This window comes from Hesperophylax consimilis, chromosome 28 (genome assembly GCF_061612785.1).
Source record: "Hesperophylax consimilis isolate HC1 chromosome 28, BYU_Hcon_1.0, whole genome shotgun sequence".
Lineage (NCBI taxonomy): Eukaryota > Metazoa > Arthropoda > Insecta > Trichoptera > Limnephilidae > Hesperophylax > Hesperophylax consimilis.
This window is the reverse complement of record NC_142863.1, coordinates 8,532,692-8,557,795: the sequence shown is the minus strand read 5'-3', so window position 1 is coordinate 8,557,795 and position 25,104 is coordinate 8,532,692. Positions and strand designations below refer to the sequence as shown.

The window sequence follows — 25,104 nt, the reverse complement described above, 5'->3', positions numbered from 1 at the left end:
AAATATGTATAAAAATAATGCTATTCCTAACACTTTGCACGTCCTTTTATACATGCGAGCTTTGGACCAACATTAAGAAGAGCAGCAAGGAAAAGCTACGCGTGCAGTATACAAATGCCTACTGCATGATGCTTGGCCTTCCCATATACTGTAGCGCTTCAAACATGCTCACGGAAGAGCGAGTACCGGGTTTTGCAGCCCTCATAGCCCGGGTAGCAGGTTTAAGGAAGAGGACAAACAACTCCAAAAATGTAATTATCGTGGAATCCAGCCAGAGTCCAGACTCAAGCATCGCAGAACACTGGAGAAAGGTGTTGGCACCGTCCATCTAATGTTTAACGTCTTAAAAAATATTTCAGTTCCTATTATTGTATATAATCGTTATATTACTGTAATATTTTATAATTATTACTTTATATGTTTTATAGGATGGGTGAGATTGTGCAAACTTCCCCACATTCCGGAATAAACTAATTATTATAATGTATGACGCCCCGGTCAAATCTGTCCTTCAGAGCCTCTAATGGAATATGATGTTTGCGGCTAGTAATGTCCCTTCGAGGCTTGAAGGGTTGACAATAGGCTACTTTGCAGCCAAATGTGCATTATTAATTCATACCTCCAGCGCAGCGTGCATATATCATAATATCATAGACGTGCAAATTAATAGACTTACCCTTACATGAAATCGGGGTATCATTTCGAAGGGCTGGAGGCAAACCACACGACAATATTTTCGGCACCAGGGTAATTAATTAATAAGGGTTTAAGAATACTGTGAATAATTTAATTAAATTTTTTTTTAAAAAAAGACAAACATTCCCGGTTACGAATAACCTAACAATATTTGAAACTCTCCAACTATGTACCACCACAGTAAGCGGAAAATGTTACTTGTATTGTGATGGAGGACATAGCCAGCCGAGGAATTGAACACACTACGCCTCGGTGTTACCCAAACGCGATTTCAACACAGCCACCGACATCAGGCGTAAATTGACCACTGAAGAGCGCATATTGAACTAACCAGAACCTGCGTACAAAAGTAAAGTTAGATAAAGGCAACGGTTTGCAGGGCAGTTCATTGTGCGACTTTTCAGCGTTGGATCTTTCATCTTTAACCGAATCGCCATCAAATCAGATTGCGTAGCGACACTAAAAATGATTACATTTGTAAAAGTGTCTGAGTAACTAAGTAGTGTAACAATATATATTCAATTTTGTAAACAAGACCGAACTTTTGTTTACCCGATTTGACATTTGTAGTGAAAGTTTTTACGCAGCCAGCACTAGTAATTATTTTCGCAGACTAAGTATTGATATCACATTGCCTGAGTTACCTGTATACTGTCAGATTCAGTTTACCCTTGAATATTATTTCAATTTCAAAAAGTTACGAAAGGTAAACATATCATTTTGTGGAAATGTATTGCATGGCTTTTTTTTTGCTAAAGTAACTTTTATGTCATCAATCTTCGACTTTAACATTGTGGTGTGCGGCACTCCCTCTTCCCCCCCTCCTGGGGAGGTCACCATTTTAGAGTCGGCGGCCATCTTGTCCTCTGATGTTATCCTCACCTGCGCAACCTTATCCAGACTGGCTGGAATTTTTGGATGTTGTATGGGCCAAACTTTCTTCGAATCAACACTTTTTTTAAGGCTACCATCCTCGTAATCAGCGCTGGTCTTAAATCGGTAAATCAAACGAGGAATATTCTTCGACGCTTTTTTCGATGCATCGTCGGTAAGATCATTTACCTTTTGCAAAACTTCTTTCCGTACTGCATTTGTGTGTTTGACGGCTCCATGTACAGGCTTACCTAAAGACGTAACACTGGATATCTGCGGAATCATCACGGGCCCGGTATCCGAGGTGTTTGGCCTCTTTTTTCGAGGGTGCAATATGGCGCTGCCTTGAAGAGTTTTCTCTGTAAAATTTGATGCTGGTGAATTAGGAAGATTATTCATATTGACGGCAGTTTTAGCAGATTCACAGCCTACTTTGAGCTGCGGAGCGAGCGACTGGGTGGACACGATCCTCGGAAAACAATTATTCATTTCATTACTTGTAGATTTTGGCACTTTCTGTTTCGGGATCCTCTTTTGGTGAGTCGGCTCGATCGACTGGAAGGCTTTTAATACTTTGAAATAATTTAACGGAGGTTGCGGAGCGCGTAAATGAATTTTCTCTTTGGAACAAGTGGGCGTTACAATACTGGGAAAGTTTGAGATGATGGCGTGGGGAATTCTGTCTTCGATATCAAAACTGTCACGCTGAATTTGACTATTTTCTTTTGGAGGATTGTAGTAGTGTGTTGTGGTGGCATTGGTAGTTGCAGTATGTTGTTGTTGTTGGTTATTGTGAGACACACAATTCTTTGCCGTAAGGATTTCTGGCACACAATTCTGATTGCAAGTGAGGTCTACCTGCTTGGTTGTGGAAAGGATTTCGGGCACACAATTCTGATTGCAAGTGAGGTCTACCTGCTTGGTTGTGGAAAGGATTTCGGGCACACAATTCTGATCGCAAGTGAGGTCTTTCTGATTGATTGTCGTAAGGATTTCTGGCACACAATTCTGATCGCAAGTGAGGTCTTCTCGATTGATTGTAGTAAGGATTTCTTGTATTTCTTCTGAATTCAACGGCACAATCGGCACCTCAGGGAGATCGAGGGTAATAAATTCGGGATTATCTATATGCGTATTATATAGACACATGGATGGCTGAGCACTGTGCCTAGTTACCTTCTTATATTCTTTGTAGATGGTTGTGAATGCGTATTTTAATTCAATAGTTTTTGTTTGTAATGCTAACAGCTCCGCCTCAGAAGCAAGAAGAGCGGCCTCCAGGTAACGGTTTTGATTTTCCCGTTGGATCTTTTCGACTTTCCCCCTAACTTCTTCTTCTATTTTCATCTTGCAGAAGGCAATGAGCTCGTCACGGGACATGTTGTCCAGGGTGTTCTGTATCTGGTCTATGGCTACCCTGAATTGGGACAAGTCCAGCAAAGGATCATTTGCCTGGAACAGGCTGCTGATTTCATTTATTGTGTCCCTCGTCTGCTTCACGTTGGGCTGCTGTAATAAATCTGTAATAATAACAAATAAACACTTCATTTGTGACCGTGTTAAATATGATGGGGGTTCGAACAACTGGGTCTTAATGCTTTCACTACAAAAACTCAAAGAGTCTGTTAACTCGAGTTAAGGGCCGACAATAAATAAAAAGATATTTTTGTTAATGCCAATACCTACGTAGACAATTCTATACTTGATAAAGTGACATTTTTATTTGTATTACTAGTAAAGGTAATGTGTGTGAAGTGCAGTGCCTCGTACCGTGAGCACGATTCTTCAATTTTGCAAATGCAGGGGTCCGGCACCTAGAGGTTAAATACAGATTATTGCAACATTTCTTCAAATTTGAGTTCTAAACAAATTATTAATAATTATTTATTAAGTTTAATTCTGTACCCTGACGATGCTCGAGTGTAGCGAAGCCGGTCGGTCTTAAAATTAATAAAAATTCGTGGTTTTAAACAAAAAATATTGTTTTTATTTCATTAAAATGTTAAACCACAAAGTGATTTTTGTTGTTTGTTTTTGGGGTGTTATGCCGTGTTGCGCTAACTCCTTCTTTAGCCGACGTTTCGGACAGCGTTGCAGTGTCCATCATCGGGGCAGATCCGGTAGATCCGAAGATGTGTAAATGTTGGTTGTCGAGTTTGTGCTTATTTACTTGGAAGCGATACCGTGCCGGCAGCTTCAATCCACTACGAGCGGCTTTTGGCCGTGAGAATCTAAAAACTTACCTCACAAAGTGATTGCTTTCTACGAAAAAAAAATAAAAATAAAAATAAAAAAAATAAAATAAATTATTAACAGTTGATTTAGGTTTAATAGTTAGTGGGCCAGGCGATAAATACTTCCCTTACATCTTTCAAAGAGTATATCCGCCATATTTCCTTATTATTGCTAGATTGCCGGGACCTTACTAAGGGTTAAGAATTGAAAATATAACAACCTTTGATATTTTTAAGTATAATTCCTTTATCGGTGGGTCCTTGAGGTATTGAAGTAGTGGATAAATCTGTTTTAGAGTATGTACAGTCCATTCTCTCTGCATTTCCCACTATGCTCGGCTCTTCTTCAGGGAAGTTCTCCTCCTTCATTGGGAGAGGCATGAGATTGTTTCCCTCATCCTGTTAACAGAACAAACTAATCAATTAAAGTACATAAAAAGACCAGACCCTAAACCAAAGGTCCCCAAACTTATTTTTTTCCCGAAAGCCACGAGGATTTTTTTTGGTTTGAATAGACCCCTGCTATCTCAATTGCTCAGTACTAGGATTTCCCACAATAATTTCAAATTCATGGGGTTGCTAGGGAATTTTGTAATAATTAATTCCCCACAAAATCTTCGCCAGATAGTTGAATGTGAACGTTTCGAGATTTTCACTAGAATATTTTTGGCGCTAAAAAAAATTGTCCAAAGAAGCGAAGTTAGCAGTCCACAACGGAGTGCTGGTACCTACCCTGATGTATGGAAGTGAGGCATGGAACTGGCAAAGAAAGGATGAAAGTAGATTGAATGCTGTTGAAGTGAGATCCCTGAGGCGTATGTGTGGTAAAACCATGTTTGATCGTGTGAGGAATGTGGAGATCCGCAAAGAGTGCAAGGCTGATGTAAGCGTAATGAGTAAGATTAAGAAAGGGACGCTTAGATGGTTTGGGCATGTAGAGCGAATGAGCGAAGATAGGAGTGTATGGAGGATATATGATGCAAATGCGAATGGTAGCAGAAGTCGGGGACGCCCGAGGAAGACATGGCACGATCAAGTGAATCAGATACTCGAGTCTGGCCATGTCAAGAGTCAGAATAATAGAAGAGTATGTATGAGACGATGTATGAATGTGAATGAGGCAAGAAGTGTGTGCCAATTGACTTTACATCTCATGTACCCCCAATTTTTTTTTCATTGACATGGACCCTCTGCAGGTCGAAATAGGGGGTCGAAATAGGGGGTCGATATGGACCACTTTGGGAATACTGCCCTAGACCAGTGTTCGGTAACCTTTTCGTGTTCAAGGTCCAATCAAAAAATTTTAGAGGTACATCAAAGAAAAAAAGCAATGTTCATTTAATATTTATTATTAAAATCCGTATAACATGAAAAGATATTCAATGAGAAATGTGGGCCTCCTTAATCGAGCACAGGCGATCAAAATTTGGAGCAATCGTTGATAATGCGGATCTCATCTCTTCGTCGATCGTCCTCGGGCGTTCTTTTTTTTTTATTTAATCATAGTGAGAGTTGAAAACCCCAATTCACATTCCAAGTCGGTCGTGGCAAATGGTAAGAGAATTGCAATAAGCAAACTATTTTCGGATTACCTATGAACGACCTTGTATATATATATATAAAATAATATATATATAAAATAACCAGGAAACTACTCAATATGGACAGTGGACAAAGTGGTAGGACTACTAACAGGACACTGCCATCTCAGGAGACACATACAGTTTCTGGGATTGGAAAACACCAATAGATGCATGGAATATGAAAAGGATGAAGACTCAATTCACCTACAGTGCCAATGTCCCCCCGGCCTGGTGGGAACAAGGCTTAAATACCTGGGAAGGCACATTGTGGAACCAGGAGACTTAGCTACATATCCAGAGATGTGCTTTATTTCAAATGGAAATGCAAAATGCAAAATGGGTATTTTGCATTTTAAATGCTTTTCTAAAAACCATTTTGCATTTTAAATGCTTTTCTCAATGCATTTTCCATATTAAATGCTTTTTTGCAACATTCTTCCTACTTTCTCCACTCATTTTTTTTTCATAAGCCCCAAATATCAGTCGGTCCTCAACCTCGCTATGAGAGATAATTTACATTTGTCAAGTTGCTCCCTGGTAGGAGCCCTGGCAATTGAGTGATACCATTACAAAAAATACTGATTCAAATACTGAACATGGGGCCATGACGCTGTAATATTAAATGTTAGATAGCAGTTTCTATGTTTTTACGTTGGCAACATTTGTCTCATAATCCGTAGTCGTGGTGTTTTTGGATTTACCATCATGTAATATGTTTGTTCTACATTGATGTCCATTATTAAATGACAAAATTGTTTAAAAATTCCATAATTATTTTGATTGTTTGACCTGAGAAACCATTTTGCATTTTCAATGCATTTTGAAAATGGGTATTTTGCATTTTGCATTTGAAATAATTTTCTAAAAACCATTTTGCATTTTGCATTTTCAAATGGAAAAGTTTTGACCCATTTCCATTTTGCATTTCAAATGGTTTTGGGTACCCATTTTGCACATCTCTGTACATATCCAATGACAACCCTGGTGAACTTTATCAAAGGGACCGGGTTACGGTTAAAGGAATAAAGTAAAAAAGGGGAGATAACAAAAGAAACATGTTTGCACCTTCCTCTACCCTTCCCTCTTCAATTTACTCTAGTCTCAAAACATTGTATGTCAAACAGTGGATGCCATAGTGCCACTGATTCAAACAAGTTGAAACACTCTTCTGGTATCACATTCTGGATTGAACAAAATGAATGAACACAGAGCTTACTGCAGGAAGTGACGAGGATCCGATTGTAATGGACTTCATCCCGGAGCGTCTCCCCACCTGGGTGAGGTGGTTATCCTCCTCGTCGAACACAGCATCCAAGTCCGGATTCCGCCGCCTCTTCTTGGCGATACTGGCGAAATTAAAAAGATTATAGACATTGAGCAATGCCACCATTCATAGCAAAAATAACAAAAACGAAACCAGCAGGAGTGAGGCTTTTCCTGAAAGTCCCTTGTTGCAATTCCTTGTTGCAATTCCTATTTCTTTCGCGAAGAATTCGGACAGGTTTACGGCGTCCATCATCAGGGCAAATGTGACTGGATGACACTGTAATGTGACGATGGATACCTGTGACACTGTCCAAAACACTGACTAAAGGAGGTACATAGCAGAATATGGCATAATACCCCAAAAAAATTACAATAATACTTTTAGCCATGAAAATTTAAATTCATTGTTATATTATTTATTTGCGTTTGTTTTAACACAATATCGCAACAATTATTACTTGAATTTAAGAAAAAACAAGCCGATACAAGGGATTGAATACGAACATTAGAAAATTAAATCGACATTATTTGTATACAAAGATAAGTATATTATAGTCTTATAATAAATATTTAATGCCATACTTTTCCGGGAGAATCTTTAATCGTCGTACATAAAAATTTATTAAAATATTTTATTTTACCTAAAGAAGATACAAATCATTTTAAAGAGCACACTTTTGAATGTATTTGTGCATGGTTCAAATTGGTTAGAGATAGTTTGGAACAATGATTAAACTGATTCTATTGTACAAACTGTGAATTTCGATTCAAGTCGAAATTTCAGTAGACTTTGAAGGAAAAACTTCTATCTAACTTAGATTATAACCGTAAATGCAATTAGGTAAATAGTTATTAGTGTTATTACCCAATGGCAGGTAATCTGGAATTCTCTTAGCAGATGGCGCTAGTGTAGTTGGAGATCATTTACATGACATGACAGCAATGTAATACGATTTTGACAGCTATGTAATAGTTTTTTTTTTTAATTATTAATAAATATTATAGTGGTTGGAGTGACAAGGAATTGGGAAATAAAAATACATCATTAATTGGTAAAAACGAAGACTTATTAGTAAGGTAAGTTGTTTATAACCTCAACTATTTCCTATATAAATGTGTACCTCTATGTGTCCCTTGAGACACGTAGAGGTATTGCTTTGCTTAAATATTTTTTTCAACTAATAAACGGTCACTTATCTAATAATGAGATACTGGCCCAATTAAATTTTTTTGTACCAGAGTCTCACTCTCGAGGACGTCATCACAATCTTCTATATAGTAGAGCAAGCCGCACTAATTTATTTATGAACTCACCTGTGGGGAGAGCTACATGCTTTTTGAATGCGGTAGATAAAAAAATAGATTTATTTTTTGTATCCTATAGCGCATTTGCGAGATTTTTGGCATTGCATATACACTGCATAAATGGTACAATTATAACGTCTTAGGCTATATTACCTGTAATTGTTATAAATAAATGTACAAATTATATATAAATAAATAAATATATTTGCACTTTTAACAGAATAAGATGAGAAATAATGTTTGCTCCACCTCATCTTGACTTCTGGCGTTTGCTCGAACATAGATTTCCAGTAAAATTGACTGGGTACAGCATCCCTCTTGAGTCTTGGTTTAGCTGTAAAATAGAAAGAAGGTAATTAAGTAAATAAAAAATGAGGATATGACGTATTTGTAAATTTATAGGTAAATGTTTACCTAACCGCCGTGCTGTTAATAGGCACAAATTGTGGAAACTAAGCTTCGCTTTAACTTAATTACTGCAGAAAACAACTATTTATATCAGTAAAGATGGTAAAATTACATTAAAATTACATTTTTGTTCCAAGTTCATATTTTCCCTTATAAAGCGATTCCTTTGCCGTCATTTTGGATATTTTTAGAATGGTTTTGAAGTTTGCTAAAGTTTCGTTTCATTCTAAATACACATAAATTACGTAATTAACCTAAACTAAGAACCCAATCACCCATTTGTGCATGAAAACGGTTGTTTATTGTAGTAATTGTCGAAACAAAGTGTATTTTCCATAATCTGTGCCTAAAAGTGCGGCACTTAGGTAAATAATTACTAATTAATATTGCTATTAAATATCGTTAGGCTCAAATGGCAATACTTACGAATTTCATTAACAGAAACCGGAGGTATCTCATAGTCTGATGTGACAAAATGTTTGTGGCAAATACAAGTATTTTTGGTCAGTTTAATATTATCCATTCCTATAGCCACAATCCACTTTTGTCTTAACTGTTCATCTTCAGGAAACGAATGTTCATCCGATTTCGTGGAGCACAAGGGTACAATGCAATGTTGCGGCATTTTAATTACATTTATTAATGAACTTTCATACTGCATGGGAATAACCAAAGATTGACAGCTGGAATGAATCCAACCACATTAGAACCCCTAGAGCCTCCTGCCGATTCGAGCTTTCCAAGATTACCTGCCATTCACTGCTTACCACAACAAACTTGCTTAGCAAAAGGCAAAAAACTAAATTGAGTAATAATTTGCCTCACAAACTCTTAAAATACTAAACATAAATAAACCACTCTCATACTAAACAATATTATTGACATGAAATTTGTGTTTATACATTATATTCTGACAATTAATCTCAGTGTTGCCAAAAAATAACATTACCCGTTATTTCCTTAGTAATTCGACTTTTTCTGGATTGTGGATGCAGTAAATGTTTAAAGGAATTTAAAAATATATTTTCGTGGATATTATGAATACTATGAATTATGATGATGGCTTTATAATAATTGAAGTGAATTCCCATTCGAGGTATTTTGTTATTAACCTTTTTTTATTGACCGTCATAATTAACTTTGGCCTCAACTGAGTTACTGTAAGTAAGAGCTTCACAAATGTACTCACAGAGGGCAGTGCATAGAGCTTGCTTGGAAGTCCGCAAGATGGCAGCCAGTGGCCAGTAGTCGCAAGGGCCAGTGGGAATGCTCCCAGACAAACTTACTGTTTCAGATCTTAATTAGCCAGCTTCTAGTTAGGTCGACTATCGAGTCACCATTGTAATACGCGAAGTATTAATAAATCCCTGATTTATCACAAAGAACCAATTATTTATAATCTCCTTCCACGACGAGTTGGAGAACTGTTTCTGGGAACAGAAGAGTTACGATTTTATAAATGCTGATCTAGCAACCGTAAAACTACTTTCAGCGACGTATTATTACGTATAGCAACTATTAGCGTTACCTACGTCATAGAAATTTTTTAACCATTTAGTAATTTCAATTTTAGATCGCATTTATAATTTACTAGCTGACGAAATTGCTATCCTTAGGATATGGACAAAACTTTTGTTGTAGGCCTTTTTAATATATACAATTTCGCAGTACATGATTTTGATGTATCTCATAAGGTTTAGGCAGTGTTAGCTATAAAAACGTCCGAAAAAAAAATTCGCGTATTACAAAACATCGACTTTTCTCTACTTTCTATAAATATATGTAGTGGTACCCCACTACGCCAAGCACCAAGGTACCTAGGAGCTTATAGAAACATTCTAGAAATTTCAGCCGTTTGTTTGGCAATGTTTGCCATAGCAACTAGAATGTTCGGAAACGTTTTTCACCGCGACAGCGGGAAGGAATTCGCCAGCCATGAATTAGCAGTCCGCCAGTAATCAATTAGCATTTCTACAATCAACAATCAGCAGTGACCAACTTCCGAGCCTGCTTGATGCATGCTTGCTGCCTACTGAGGCGGCCGGCCGCTACGGCCAGCGCCGGATCCCCCGCGTCGCGCCCCACCGATACTCCACCGCGCTGTTACCCGGAACTACTTGCCTATGCCCGGCTTTGCACGGACTAGAATTATCATGGACTCCGCGGAATCACATCAGCGACCTGGCTATCATCCCTGGCCTGCGCTCCTTATGCGCCTAGACCCTGCGACACCTTCGCTGAGATTCCTGCGACATCTGCGACATCACATCCACCTTCTGCGACATCTTCGTCGATGGATCCGGAGTCATTTCAACTGCGCAACTCTACTGACTCAAAGTAAATGATGTGAAATATCTATCATCTTTAATTGTCTCACTACCAGATCCCCAAATATAATATGCAAGTATTATATGCATAAAACTTCCGGAAGAATATCTCTAAATGATAGTGGAAACCCTATTAAAATCCGTTGCGTAGTTAAGAAGAATTAAGCGCACAAACAGACAGACGCGGATAACGACTTTATTTTACTATTTAGAGATTAATCAAAATTTATTCTGGAGAAATTCAGAGAAAAACATTTTTTTTCGTTCAATAAAATTTGATCAACTAAAACCTAATGGGCGCACAGACCATTCAATTTGATTGACCAGTTGTATCAATCCGGATGAGTTGAACGTAAAGTTGAACCGTGTGGAGGTGTGTTTATGCAATAAGGGGGCGTGCCTATTAAGTTAACGGTTTTACCGCCAAAGCATCCAACCACAATCCAATAGGTAAGTACTTCATTTGCAATAAATGGGCAAAACCAATGTTTTCATGCTGGAAACGATATATATCTTATATATCGTAGAAGTGTTGGAACACACACTACATAATGCACGTTAATAATTACTTCATATTATCCATACTACTAAATTTCAATAATATGTAATTGTAATCCTCAGCACGGGAGATTCCAGTGAAGATCCGCTTTCTGCAATGCTCCACCAAATCTTGTGCAGTCAGCCAAAATTGAAAATTTTGAGTCGCAGATGTGTGGACAATATAAATAACACAATAATGACATTGGTATGTCAGATAATTTGTATTTGATTTATATTTAAAAAAAAATAACAACTTAGAACCATAACAGCGCATTCATAGAATGAAAACCGTTTAAATTATAATATATTTCTTCATGTATTCTTGGTTTGAGGCCCGTAGTAAGCGTTCAAACACGGTTTGAAAGGGAGATATGTAAAATCTTGTCGAATGCTTTGTCTAATCCTGTATTTTTCATTTTATTGTATTCGTGTTATTATTTTGTAATTTGGACGATGTCCGTTAATAAATAAATAAAATTTTCATGAAATCTAAAACAAATAATAGTGCATAGTATATTATACAACTAATGAGATATATTTTATTTGTTTAAGAATAAGTGACAAAATTGGCACACACTATATTTTTTACAATACAACATATTTCTTGCAAGAACCGTTCCATGATAACTCAAGCTAAAGCAATGAAAAAACTAACATATAAACCTAACCTATTTAACCAAGATTTTGTTGCATCACTTTATATCAATTTTGAAAGCTGTGTTGAATTGTCATTAATATGAGTTATCCGTTCACAAAACATACCCTTGTTTAATTTCGGTAATTATTTCTCTAACCGCCGCACTTTTAGGCACATATTATGGAAATTACACTCTGTTTCAAGAATTACTACGAGAAACAACTATTTACGTGCACAAAATAGGTTCTTAGTTTTGGTTAATTAAGTAATTGGTGCGTATTTAAACTGAAATAAACCCCTCTTAGGGTTATATATGACCGAGCGTCTATATTTTATTAAAGTATTTTTATCTTTTTTTCTATCATGAAAAACTTGCTTTCTCCCTATGAAATTCAAAATCCCCCAGATCTGGGGACTTCTCCCCAGACACACCATCACTGATTTTTCCGCGGGAACTTCTTGACAGCAAATGTCAACGATGTGGTAAGTAAAATAAGTAAGTTTAAGCTTTTTTTCAAATTTGAATGCAACTACAATCGCCATGATAATTTCTATGCGGAAAATTAAATTATTGAATCCGAAGTTAATGTTTGTTTCGAAACGTACTAATAATATTTTTTCTTTTAATACTTTTGCCGAATATTAGGTTTTTATACAGATTCTATGATCTATTTCAGGGGTGGGGAAACTACGACCCGCGTTCACTTTCGTTTACGGTCTGTTTGGGTCTGTTGAAAGCACCGCAAAAAATGTATTTGGAACACGATGGTAGTTTTTTTTCACGGTGTGTCAGATACATATAGTTAAAGATTTTTATTTGGGGTTCCAACGTGGTATCGGTATGAAAAAAAAAATTACTGCAAATATTTATTAAATATAGTCGGTATTGGATTATATCTCCAATCTGCACAATCATTATCAAACAATCATATTTCCTATTTTTTGCAGGAAACGGTCCATTGCAAAATGAAAGAAATTGTCTATGATTTTTACAGAAATTTTATTGTATCTATGGTCAGTCCCCTGTCAGAATGCGTTTTCTGTTGGCGTTGTATTAATTTTACTGCAGTTATCAAGCACCCAATTCAACGTTTCGCATCACTTTCCTCTGTAAACAAACGTTCCAAAAGTTTTCGTGTTAAGTTATTGCAAAATCTGTCGAATTCTAGTTCATAAACTTAAAAACCCACCGTTCTTTGAGGTTATAAGGAGGGTACGCGCCGTTGTCTCAGGGGAAGAGCAAACCGTCAAAATTGCGGACTCAAACTCTGAATCGATGGCAGACGACGAGCGTCCTCTGCCATCGGGTTGGGAGAAGCGCCTAAGCCGCTCCACCGGCCAGCATTATTACCTAAACATCTATACGAAGGTGTCTCAATGGGACAGGCCGGAAAAAGCAGCGGAACCCGCCAGTACAGAGGGGCCGACTCAAGTGCAGTGTAGCCACCTCCTGGTGAAGCATGAAGGCTCCCGCAGGCCTTCTTCCTGGCGGGAAGAGAACATAACTCGATCAAAGGACGAAGCGCTGGACCTCCTCAAGTCTTACAGAGAAGACATCGTTTCCGGAAAGTCGACTTTTGCAGAATTAGCGCAGAAGTATTCCGACTGTTCCTCCGCCAAGCGAGGAGGAGACTTGGGACTGTTTGGACGGGGTGCCATGCAGCGCCCGTTCGAAGAAGCGGCCTTCGCGCTTAAGCTCGGAGAACTGAGCAACCCTGTAGACACTGATTCTGGAGTTCACATCATTCTGAGAACGGCTTAACTAGATTTTGCCATCGGTACCTACTTTTAAAATTATTTGAAATGCTGGTATCATTATTTTTTATTTATATTTTGTTCTTTTTTAAAATTTGTTTTTTGCAGACTTTCACATTGACCATCAAATATAAAAGGTTCTTGAATTCATCTAAGAAAAAAATTGTTATACCATCTAATTTTTGAGAATTAATTATGTTAGTTTTTTTGGTCAAAATTAACTATTTTCATTGAAGTTTGATAATGTTTTAATCTAATTTTAGACGTCCATTTTTCGCATTTATAAATATTTGCAAACTGTTTTAATTAGGTTACTAAATTGCATTGTAAAACTGTTTCTAGCACTGAGTGGGACTTGCTATGGCTTAATGTGAAGTGATTTATTTTTTAAATTTAAATGTTTAGTATTAATCTCGATAATCTCGATGTTTTGCTAATTTGAGTAAGTTGCACAGAAGCTTAATTGATACATTAATAATACCCCCTCAATGTCACTGAATTAGAAGAAAAAAAAGAGTTTTTAATTTCACAGAAGAATATATCCTTTGGTTTCGCTTTTACTGTAACGCACAGAGTGACTTGCCCTCGATGTTACGCTTCCTCGGATAGCGTGTGTTCATCATCAGAGCAGATTGTAGATTGCGCTTCAGTGCGTGTTTACATATATAAGACACCGTGTTGGAAGCGTTATCCTGTTAATGTGGTATAGACGGCTAATACCGTATACCAAGAACTATTAAGCTTAGCCCCCTTGTCCCTACTAATATTAATAAGGTTTTTAAATTGCCTCCATAATTAGGCTTGCTTGACGCATTTTGTTCAGGCATGAATACAAAGTAATTGCTGGTTTCAATTAAGTGTTCGGCGATTGCCGATTTGTCCGGATGGCCGAGTAGGCACGCTCGAAAATATTCTGATATTCTTTTGGAGATTGTCCGTCCTATCTGACCTAGGTGTACCTGTATAAACTTAGCTGTTTGGTAGTATCACTTCTACCCAAATAAACACACTTCACCACAATGTAACCTGATGATGGGCACTGTAACGCTATCTGAAACATCGGCTAAAGAAGGAGGAAGCCTAACACGACACAATAACCCAAAAATTAATCACTATTAAATGTAAAAAATTGTAAAAATGCTTTTTTTTTTTAATATTTGCTTCGTTTTTTTGAAGTTATTTTTGAAGATTCCTAAATACTACACATTAGATTACAAAATGTGCACTTATAATTCAATTGAATGCTATCTCATCAGTATAAAACTGAAATAATTCTTATGACGCTAATAAAATTTTTAGATAATGTATTGTAAAAGAGTAATGGCCAGAAATTAATGCACCTAGCACTTGCGGAAATTTTATTAAGCATAAGTCTAGGATAGATTGTGTTTGTCTATTGTTATTAAATGTAATTACGCTACTGTCAGACTAGTAAAAAGTATTTAGTATTTTATAATAAGATAATAAAACTGCACTGAAGTATTCGTCTAGTAATAGAGCGTTTGATGGAATTTTTGCACATAGTTATTATATAGCTTGGCGTAATGAAGTCATTTACAGCGGGATTAGTCAAATTGCTACTTGCGAAACCACACATCACAAACAAACAGCCACATTTGTACAAGTCATTGGACATTTTGAAATAAAGTGTCTTTGTAAATGGATGATGATTTCAGTACTGCCCTGGCGGAAGGCACTCATTTAGAATTGAAGAATCGGAGACTAAGTCATTTAGAGTATGTTGTGAAGCTAAAGTAGGTACCGTGTTTGGTGACCAAAAAAAAGGCTGGTACTCCCGCCTTCCTTATCTCCTCTCTCACCCGAATACCTTCAGCCTCACAAAGTACCCCAATTGGGAATGCCATAGTCTCATTGGCTCCAAACGATTAGGAGCAGTTTGGACTCTGCTGTGGTATTCACAAAAAAAATAAATACATATATACAGGGTGTATCGGCACGTACCCGACAAACTTTAACCAGCTATTCCTTAGCACATTTGGAGTAAAAATGTTATGGGCACTTTGCTGTCCGGTAACGTTTTTTTTTTTATTAAAAAATTATTATTCATATTTTCACCACATGTCACCACTGTTTTATCCTTTATCAAAGTTTGAAAACCCATCTGGCAATATTTTATTTGAATTCCGTTGAATAATGCACGTGTGTACCTATATTGGCGCGCTTTTACAATCACAACGAAATGGCACGGCACCATTCGTCTCATTTTTAACTATTATTATTTAGTGTGTGCGAAAGAGCGAAGACGCTTTTCGACATACTTGCTTATAACAGCTGTTGAACACGAAAAGCAATGCCAATGACAGTGATGCAGTGTGAAAATTTTTAATTTTTTTGTTTTTAATTGAAAAAAAAATGCTACCGGACAGCAAAGTGCCCATAACATTTTTTACTCCAAATGTGCTAAGGAATAGCTGGTTAAAGTTTGCGGGTACGTGCCGATACACCCTGTATATATAAAACATCACATGGACGTTTTTTTACATCAATTTAAGTCAAAAAACTAAAATGTGGGCATTATAAAATTTAATTGCCAAAAATCTATTGCATTTGGGCTTGGATGATTTTAACAGATAAACATGTGTGATGGGGCTGACAGATTAGGCTATACGCATCATGACTTAGCCTATTTCAGCATATCGCTCGCCATACAATCCCAATGGGAATGTACGGTGAGCGATGTGCTGAATTAGGCCAAGCTACAAGAATATAGCTTGGTCTGTCGATTGATAAAAAAATCTTTTCTGTTTGTATATCTTATTGACCTGGAAGATAGAAATTAGCCCACAAACTATCAAAAATGACACTACATAATTTCCTCAGTACATCTGTTCCAGTGGTTTACTGCTAAATGCATAGGCCTCATTTTCAGTCCTTCACACTAAGTTAGTGGGCCTATCTGCCAATTTTATCTCAATGCTTTCCATCGATTCGCCATTGATAATACCTAGGTTAGAGAAATAGTTGTTAATATTTCGACATGCCCTATGTTAAGTCAAATTTACAAGTCTACAGCAGGTAATCTGAAGTATTTTTTTCATAGTTTTCACAAAATGCTGAAAACCTATTTGTATTTCTACTTAATAACCACTGGAGCATTTTTAACAACATTTTGGCCAATTTGAAAACACCCACGAGCTTTCCGCTGGCCAAAATAAATGCTTAAAAATTTCCAGGCGCTAAAGGCTGAAATTGATTATACATATATCTCCAGTGGCTAAAATCTAAAACATTACACAGGGCAAGTTGATTTGATATTAAATATGTGTACTTTTTTTAACACATCACCATTTTTAATGATTTTTCACCATTTTTATTCAAGAAAGACAACAATAGTGAGGAAAAATACATTTAAAATGTCTTTAATTAGAATAATATTATAACATTTGTGCACTATAAAAAATATTGTAATAGCTGTTATAATCCAATAAGCTACGTTTCATTATTAATCCATTCTGATTTTAATTTTCGTCATCGTTATTCACATGGGATGTCGATATACAATGTCGTGCAAGTGAGACAGAATGCATGCTAAATGGGCTAGAACCACAAGGAATTAAGTCAGTGGTGACATTGGTTTCCATTCAAATCTATGTGGAATGAATCTAAATCTACAGTGTTATGTATTTAGTGGTTATAAAGATCAACTTATCTGTATGTAGTATTTGTATGGGGGCGTTGCAAATAGAAATTGTGGATACAAAACTTTATGTATTTAAAAATAGCTCATTTATTCGTTAGTTCCTTTTTTGGCCACCTGCAGATTTAAGCGTGTCAAGCTCTGTACCTAGCTTTTATTTTTAAATAGACCATAAAAGTTAATAGTTCACGTGTTCATTGGAATTTTTTTTATACTGTTGTGACTTGTAGCACAATTTTAAAAATGTATATACAGTATTCTCTCAGTAATCCAACTATAATCTGCTGTTATTTTTTTACTAGTTGAAAGTGCAAAATCAAGCTCTATAATTGGCCAGTATTCGTTTGTCAAAATTTTGTAGACCGCCGCGTGTCTAACCTTGAGCACACTCAGTTACTATTCTACCGTCTAGCTTGCTAGAACTGACCATTTTACCTGTCGTTAGTGTTCATTATCGTTGTTTTAGGACATTTCGAATCCTCTGTCTATTCTAGTAACTGTTGGGTGTGTTTCGGTTCATTTCATTCCGTCACGTTTTTTGTTTGAATAAGTTTACAAAATGGAGTCTTCTCGCAAGCGTAAACATAACAATATTATGATTTATTTTCGGGGTGTTATGCTGTGTTGCGCTACCTCCTGCTCTAGCTAACGTTTCAATGTAATTACATTATACATTACACACATCTGCCCTGATTATGGATACTGTAATGCTGTCCGAAACGTCGGCTAAAGAAGATGGTAGCATAACACGGAATAATATTCCAAAAATAAATAGCTGGACACCTTAACATTAAACCAAAAAATAGAAATTTTGCCAGAAGCGGTTTTTCTTTGTTTTTAAAAAATATCTGTTATAATCTTTAGCGTATTTTGTATGTATGCACTTAGTAGGAGTACTGTATTTTAAATTTTTACTCTTCAATTTCTTGTTTTTTGCCATAGATTTGAATGATGTGCCCAAAATTATTATTGACTTTCTAAGCACAGCAATTTCAAAATTACACGTTAAACAATGCCATTTTTGAAACTGTTTTGTTAATTCTACGGGGTATTTTCACAACTTATGAATACCGTTAAAAACGTGATTTACAGTTTCTCTGATTCTGGTCATTATACGAAAAATGAAATTTTCATTCATAATTGATTTGAAAAACCATACATTCTGAAATGGTTCCAATTGGCCACAACATCATTATAACATGGAAAACGCTAATGTCTGGTAAGACAGCTGACACCAACGTTGCCCGGCGTGATGTCAATGCCGCCGAATTCACAAATAAATACTAACATGTCATTTTGGCGGCAAATCGAAAATGTCTGAAAATACCCTGTCGTAATAAAAACTTTATAACTATTTTCCACTTATTTATTTGATACTACACCGGTTTCACCCGCTACGGGCATCTTCAGATCTGCGAATGATCCATATAAGTTGAACAAAGTTGTAAAGTTTTAAATTATAAAATTAACACACTATGTCTGCTATCTGGAATTGCATTTTTAAGAATGCTAGTTTGTTGTAAGGGTACTTACAGTTTGACAATAAACTGTAGAAATTAAACTTAATTTTTTTATTATTGTGGCAACACTGATTTTGGAATATTATAGTACATCAGACCTGACGTTATTCACAAAGACTCATTTTGGTAAATATACAGAAAGTAAGTACATGCTTAGTATGCGTATTTTATTTTAAAATACTTCGCAGTAATAATGAGATGAATCCATCAATATTTTCCATTTACAGAAACTGAAATACTCATTTCTCATCATTATCTAACTAATACGAAGTGTTTTTTTAAAATGAAAGGCGCGCAATAAGCGTGCCCCTATTTTCTACATATTTACCCTAATTTTATTCAATTCATTTACCTTGGAACCAACTTGGAGTTGCCGTTCAAAGCAATTTAAATTCCCCCCACATTTATTTGTCAGACTGCACAGCATCTAACAGAGGATTTGTTATAGTTTTCTGTAATCTGATAGTTAATAACGTATTGTTTTGGTAAATTGCAATTTGATTATTCAATGTTTAGTTAAATAATAATAGCGTGTGGTGTTCTCTCAGCTCAGATAGTTCGTTCATCTCTAATTATATACTAATACTGTACCGTGTAATTTTTAGAAATAATATTGTATAAACGTTTAGATCGGCCAACTTGTGGAAAATTGGAAAAATAAACTTTCGTAATACTCGAATAAGATTTTTTATTTCTATGATTTCTGTATTAAAAAAATAATATTAATCATTGACGAAGAGGATAATGCTAACAAATCTAAACCAAACATGAAACAGAACAAAAGAGTGGTGTTGGGAGGTGCTGCTGGAATAAGCCCTACGCAACACATCCGAAGATCCCAGAACTAACTAACTAACCATCACGCCGTTTCCGAAAGGGTAGGCAGAGAGGACAAACCGCCAAACAACTCGGTCTTGGCACACACTCCTTGCCTCATTCACATTCATACATACTCTTCTATTATTCTGACTCTTGACATGGCCTGACTTAAGTATCTGATTCACTTGATCGTGCCATGTCTTCCTCGGGCGTCCCCGACTTCTGCTACCATTCACATTTGCATCGTATATTCTCCTTACATTCCTTTCTTCGCTCATTCACCCTACATGCCCTTATGTGTCCCTTTCTTGATCTTACTCATGACGCGTACATCAGCCTTGCACTCTTTGCGGATCTCTACATTTCTCACACGATCACACATGGTTTTACCACACATACGCCTCAGGGATATCATTTCTACAGCATTCAGTCTACTTTCATCCTTTCTTTGCCAGCTCCATGCCTCACTTCCATACATCAGGGTAGGTACCAGCACTCCATTGTGGACTGCTAACTTCGCTTCTTTGGACAATTTTTTGCTAGCGCCAACTACGTTCAGTCCTCCATTAATGGAGTTACCTGCATTTACCCTTCTTTCAATATCTCATAAACATACTCCTTAAATACACAAACTCATCCACCTGCTCCAAGTATTCCTCATTCACAACTATATGAATAAACATTGTTAATTTATAATTTTTCAGAACTATGTTAATTGCAATTGTGTTATTGGGACAATTTAATTTTATGCATCTGCTAAACTTGATACAGTATTCCTCATTGTTTTAAACCTGGGGTTAAACAACTCTAAACATGAGATAAGCCCCCAGATTGGAGTACAGGAAAAAAGGAACTCGTCGCAGTTGAGGCCGCAAACTCTGGTAAATTCTGGATGCACTCGGAACATGAACGTTAAAATGGTTATGTTATACATTAATCCTTCCTGTCTGAGATTATTTTACACTGAGCCCACAAATAAACCACTCACTAGATTGATATCATCGGGCTTTTTGTATGAAACAAATTGGTCCTCTATTTGACCATAGATGTGCCAATATATAGACTACTATTCTCATTCGGAGCCTACTTATTAGCCTAAAATACTTTAAAAATAAAAATGTTTGAAATGGCGAAATATCACCTCAAAACAGGAAAATGAAAAACTCAGTTACATGTTAAGTATTTTTATTCCAGCAAGACAATATATTATAGATACAGCTTAAATCACTAATGAATAAGGTAGAACGATAGAATTCTACCTGGCACGATATAATCACAATCCAGTACGGCCTCCAATTTATTCTGTAGACTTTCAGAGTTTTTCATTGGTGGATATAGTAAGGCAACAATATGAAGTCACAATATTCACAGTTCCAATTTTCGATAGGAGTTATACCAACTGCACCATAAATAAACCATTCGATAGATCGATATCTTCGGGCTTTTCGTATGAAACAAATTGGTCCTAAAAAAAATCATAGATATGCCAATATATAGACAGTAAAATTATCATTCGAAGCCTACTTATTATACTACACACTAATGAAAAACTCTGAAAGTTTATCCCATAGACCAGGGGTCTCCAAACTACGGCCCGCGGGCCGTATCCGGCCCGCCAGTGTCTTCCATCCGGCCCGCGACATCTAATGACCAGTGTCATCAAGGACCCGTGACAGCTAATGGCTAAGACCTTGCTCAGAAGGGGCGAAAACTCCGCGAATTTTTTCGTGCGAATAAATAAATATGCTCGTTGGCGAGGTACTTGGCACCAATACATTGCGACCACAAGTATCGCGCGAAAATATCTAGAGGATTTTTTTGAAAAATCTTTATTTGATTCGCAATGATATCAAGGTCTGAGAAACGAGTATCAAAAAATATCTTCAAAGCTACGTTATCTAAAGCTATATTTTCATCCCTGAAAAGTCTATTGTCTACCCCCTCCCCTCCCTAGGACAGAAAATATGGGTGTCTAGAAATTAAAACGATTTTGGCCCTCCGAACTCACTGGAGTAGTCAATGTGGCCCTCCGGCTGAAAAGTTTGGAGACCCCTGCCATAGACTATACACCAATATACTATACTATACACCAATGAAAAACTCTGAAAGTTTATCCCATAGACTATACACCAATATACTATACTATACACCATTGAAAAACTCTGAAAGTTTATTCCATAGACTATATCCACAAATGAAAATCTATGGAATAAACTTTCAAAGTTTTTCATTGGTGTATAGTATAATAAGTAATCACACATCTGCCCTGTCAATGGCACTGCAATGCTTTCCGAAACGTTGGCTAAAGAAGGAGGTAGCGCAACGTGGCATAATACCCCAAAAACAAATCACTAACCTAAAGGTATTTTGTTAATTTCGTTGAGTGTCCACAGAGATTTACATTTGTGTTGGTGGTAAAAATTTCTTGAGTACCAGGGCAACAATAATGTCTAGATAAAGTGTCAATGAAGTCCCACCTTTCTATTCTTTCTTTTACTGTTGGTAATTTTAGTTCCTCGAGTCTTCATTTTGTCAGTTTTCTCGTCGTATCGTCTCTGTAGCAAGGGGAATAACTCCGATTGAAAATTGAACCGAAATATTGTGACGTCATATGTTTGTCTAACTATATCCACCAATGAAAAACTCTGAAGATCTATGGAATAAACTTTCTAAGTTTTTCATTGGTGTATAGTATAATAAGTAGGCTCTGAATGAGAATTTTACTGTCTATATATTGGCATATCTATGGTTTTTTAGGTCCAATTTGTTGCATACAAAAAGCCCGAAGTTATCAATCTATAGAATATGATTAATGGTTCCAATTTTCGATATTGAGATGTTCTATCCACCAAGTCTGCGAATGCATACTTACCAATCCCATACATACAATCTGACGCACAGATGGGGCCTTAAAGATTCGGCGATGTGTGAATGTGGAGCGGTGCAGACCATCGAACATGTGGTCAATGAATGCCCGCTCCATTCATTCCCCGGCGGGATTGATGAGGTTCACATGGCGACGCCTGAGGCCCTAGACTGGCTCTCAGACCTAGATGTCCCCCACCATACGAAAGAAGAAGAATCCCATACATATTGCTTGAAAACAGAGAAAATAAAAATATAACAGTCTCAACTGGGAATCGAACCCAGGATTTCTGTGTCTTTAGTATTATCTTCTTCTTCAATAATATATTACATTCCTTCCTCCTTTCCTTCTTTCCTTTAATAGTTAAAATATAATATCAATCAACAGTTTGACGACTTCTGCTGGTTTGCTGATTGATGGGAAACTATCTTATATGACCTTATTTGATGGCCTTCTTGGTGGAGAGGTAAGGCTCTCCACAGCAATCCGAAGGTTGCGGGTTCAAATCGCGACAGTAAGTAAGTAAATTTTATTTGATGAATTTAATTAATATACAGGGTATATCGGCACTAACCTGACAAACTTTAACCAGCTATTCCTTAGCACATTTGGAGTAAAAAATGTAATTGGCACTTTGCTGTCCGGTAGCATTTTTTTTTCAATTAAAACAAAAAAATTAAAAATTTCCACACTCCATCACTGTCATTGGCATTGCTTTTCATGTTCAACAGCTGTTATAAGCAAGTATGTCGAAAAGCGTCTTCGCTCTTTCGCACACACTAAATAATAATAGTTAAAAATGAGACGAATGGTGCCGTGCCATTTCGTTGTGATTGTAAAAGTGCGCCAATATAGGTACACACGTGCATTATTCAACGGAATTCGAATAAAATATTGCCAGATGGGTTTTCAAACTTTGACAAAGGATAAAACAGTGGTGACATGTGGTGAAAATATGAATAATAATTTTTTTATTAAAAAAAACGTTACTGGACAGCAAAGTGCACATAAGATTTTTTACTCTAAATATGCTAAGGAATAGCTGGTTAAAGTTTGTCGGGTACGTGCCGATACACCCTGTATAGTATACTTGAGGCACTTTCCAGAATGGAAGATACTCTCAGTATCGCCCTGGTGTAAGACCACCATTCAGAATTGAAACATTGCATGAAATGGCTTTAGCCGTGTTTGGTGACCAGATCCGAATAGCCAGATACTACCTCCCTACATTCTTCTTCTCTATCTCCTTCCCCTCCACACTACCTTCAGCCTCACAACATACCTCAATTGGAGATGCCATAGTCTAAAGATGGTTGCGCATTTATTCACATAAAACAAAAAATAAGATTGGGCAAAGAATTGATATTGACGAATGCGATTACTGTATATGCAACATACTCATTTGTAAGCTGTAGAGCGTCCTTTGATCTGCGGCAGCCGTCAGCTCGCTAGTAACAGTTACACCTCGCAGATAAGTACGCAGCCAGCGAGACAATGACGTCCCCAATTCGTTTGGGGAATGCGACGGACTAAAGTGGTGAGTTTTGGGGTTATTTGTTGTTAAAGTGTTCAAATAATTTAATATAACGGTGATCAACTAGCCAAGGTGGGGCACAGGTTCAACAAGTCCTCTCGATAGCCGCTGCAGTAAAGCTGTTAGAAAGAAATTTACATAACAACTAAAGGCCGCACGCCAAATGCGCACAATTTCACTCCAGGCAGTTGACTAAATTAAATGAAAGAAGGGTAGCACAAACAACAACAAATAAATCAGCACAAATTATAAAAATAACAGTAATCATTTTATTTGATTCAAATATAAAAATGTATAAAAACTTCAAAATATCTAATCAACAAATAACTTATGTAAAAAAATATATCAATATTGTATAGAATATTAATTCGTTAATAATGTGTAAAAAAATAAATATTTGTAAATATATTAATTTAATATTATTGTAAAGATAATATAATATTGTTATTGATTTTTAGTATATTACGCTCCTAAGATTAATGTTCGATCGACACTTCTAAAAAATCACTCGGGTTGATAAATACCCCTTCTCCTGACACGTCCGAACTGTCGCCGGCGGATTTGCTCTTCTTGTCGAATCCGTCGTAGCTCATTCGCTCTTTGGACGCTGTTTCTCCGAGTTCGGAATGCTGGCGCATGTGCTTCTCGAAGCTCGCCGGTTGCGCGTATTTCTTCTTACAAATGTTGCATTCCAGAGGCTTGCGTCCTTCCGGTTTCGTGGGAGCTTCGTTGGCGAATTCCGGACCATTTTGTCCAGGGAACTTCATCTTGGAAGTCGCTTGTTCGATCATTTTAGTTTGTCGTGCGACGATTTCGTCGAGCATGTGCTTTTTGAGGTGTTTCTCGAAGCTGGCCTGCTGAATGTAGACCTTCTCGCACATGGTGCACTGGTGGGGCTTGTTCTTCTCGTGTTCCTTCATGTGTAGCGCGAGGGCGGAGTGGGTGGACACAACGGCGGAGCAGAGCGGACACGAGATGGACGCGACAGGATGGGGAATGCCCGCAGGGGGGGCGAGGGGAGCTTTGGAATTGAGTAGACTCTTCACATGTTGAAGATCATGAGGTAAATTGATCTGAAATTTA

The 25,104-nt window shown here is 36.9% G+C and overlaps 3 protein-coding genes across 6 annotated transcripts in view; 1 reads left to right on the top strand and 2 right to left on the bottom strand.

Annotated features, from left to right (window-relative positions):
- Positions 1 to 773: 773 nt before the first annotated feature.
- LOC149410131 (uncharacterized) lies at positions 774 to 9,249 on the bottom strand. Its single transcript, XM_089648559.1, has 5 exons — positions 8,792 to 9,249; positions 8,207 to 8,291; positions 6,603 to 6,732; positions 4,025 to 4,202; positions 774 to 3,089 (listed from the first exon to the last, which is right to left on the bottom strand). Exons 1-5 carry the CDS (start codon positions 9,024 to 9,026, stop codon positions 1,375 to 1,377), a joined length of 2,343 nt encoding a protein of 780 aa, XP_089504685.1. The 5' UTR covers positions 9,027 to 9,249; the 3' UTR covers positions 774 to 1,374.
- Positions 9,250 to 12,891: 3,642 nt separating this feature from the next.
- On the top strand, positions 12,892 to 19,470 carry LOC149410130 (putative peptidyl-prolyl cis-trans isomerase dodo). The gene has a single exon (XM_089648510.1). The coding sequence runs from the start codon at positions 13,146 to 13,148 to the stop codon at positions 13,629 to 13,631; it is 486 nt and encodes a 161-aa protein (XP_089504636.1). The 5' UTR covers positions 12,892 to 13,145; the 3' UTR covers positions 13,632 to 19,470.
- Positions 19,471 to 24,287: 4,817 nt separating this feature from the next.
- LOC149410129 (uncharacterized) overlaps positions 24,288 to 25,104 on the bottom strand; it is a 48,248-nt gene continuing 47,431 nt past the window's right edge. For all 4 annotated transcript variants that reach the window (XM_089648478.1, XM_089648480.1, XM_089648481.1 and 1 more), the window contains one exon: positions 24,288 to 25,094. In XM_089648478.1, the coding sequence (XP_089504604.1) occupies positions 24,498 to 25,094 (597 nt within the window). In that variant the 3' untranslated portion in view covers positions 24,288 to 24,497. The remainder of the gene's footprint in view (positions 25,095 to 25,104) is intronic.

Excerpts from the sequence above, each read along its gene's own strand:
- LOC149410131 (XM_089648559.1), bottom strand. The coding sequence starts at position 9,026 with ATGCAGTATGAAAGTTCATTAATAAATGTAATTAAAATGCCGCAACAT. Across the intron at positions 8,292-8,791 it reads GGTTTCTGTTAATGAAATTC|CTAAACCAAGACTCAAGAGG; the intron begins GTAAGTATTGCC and ends TCTATTTTACAG. Across the intron at positions 4,203-6,602 it reads GATCCTCGTCACTTCCTGCA|GATGAGGGAAACAATCTCAT; the intron begins GTAAGCTCTGTG and ends TTCTGTTAACAG.
- LOC149410130 (XM_089648510.1), top strand. The coding sequence starts at position 13,146 with ATGGCAGACGACGAGCGTCCTCTGCCATCGGGTTGGGAGAAGCGCCTA.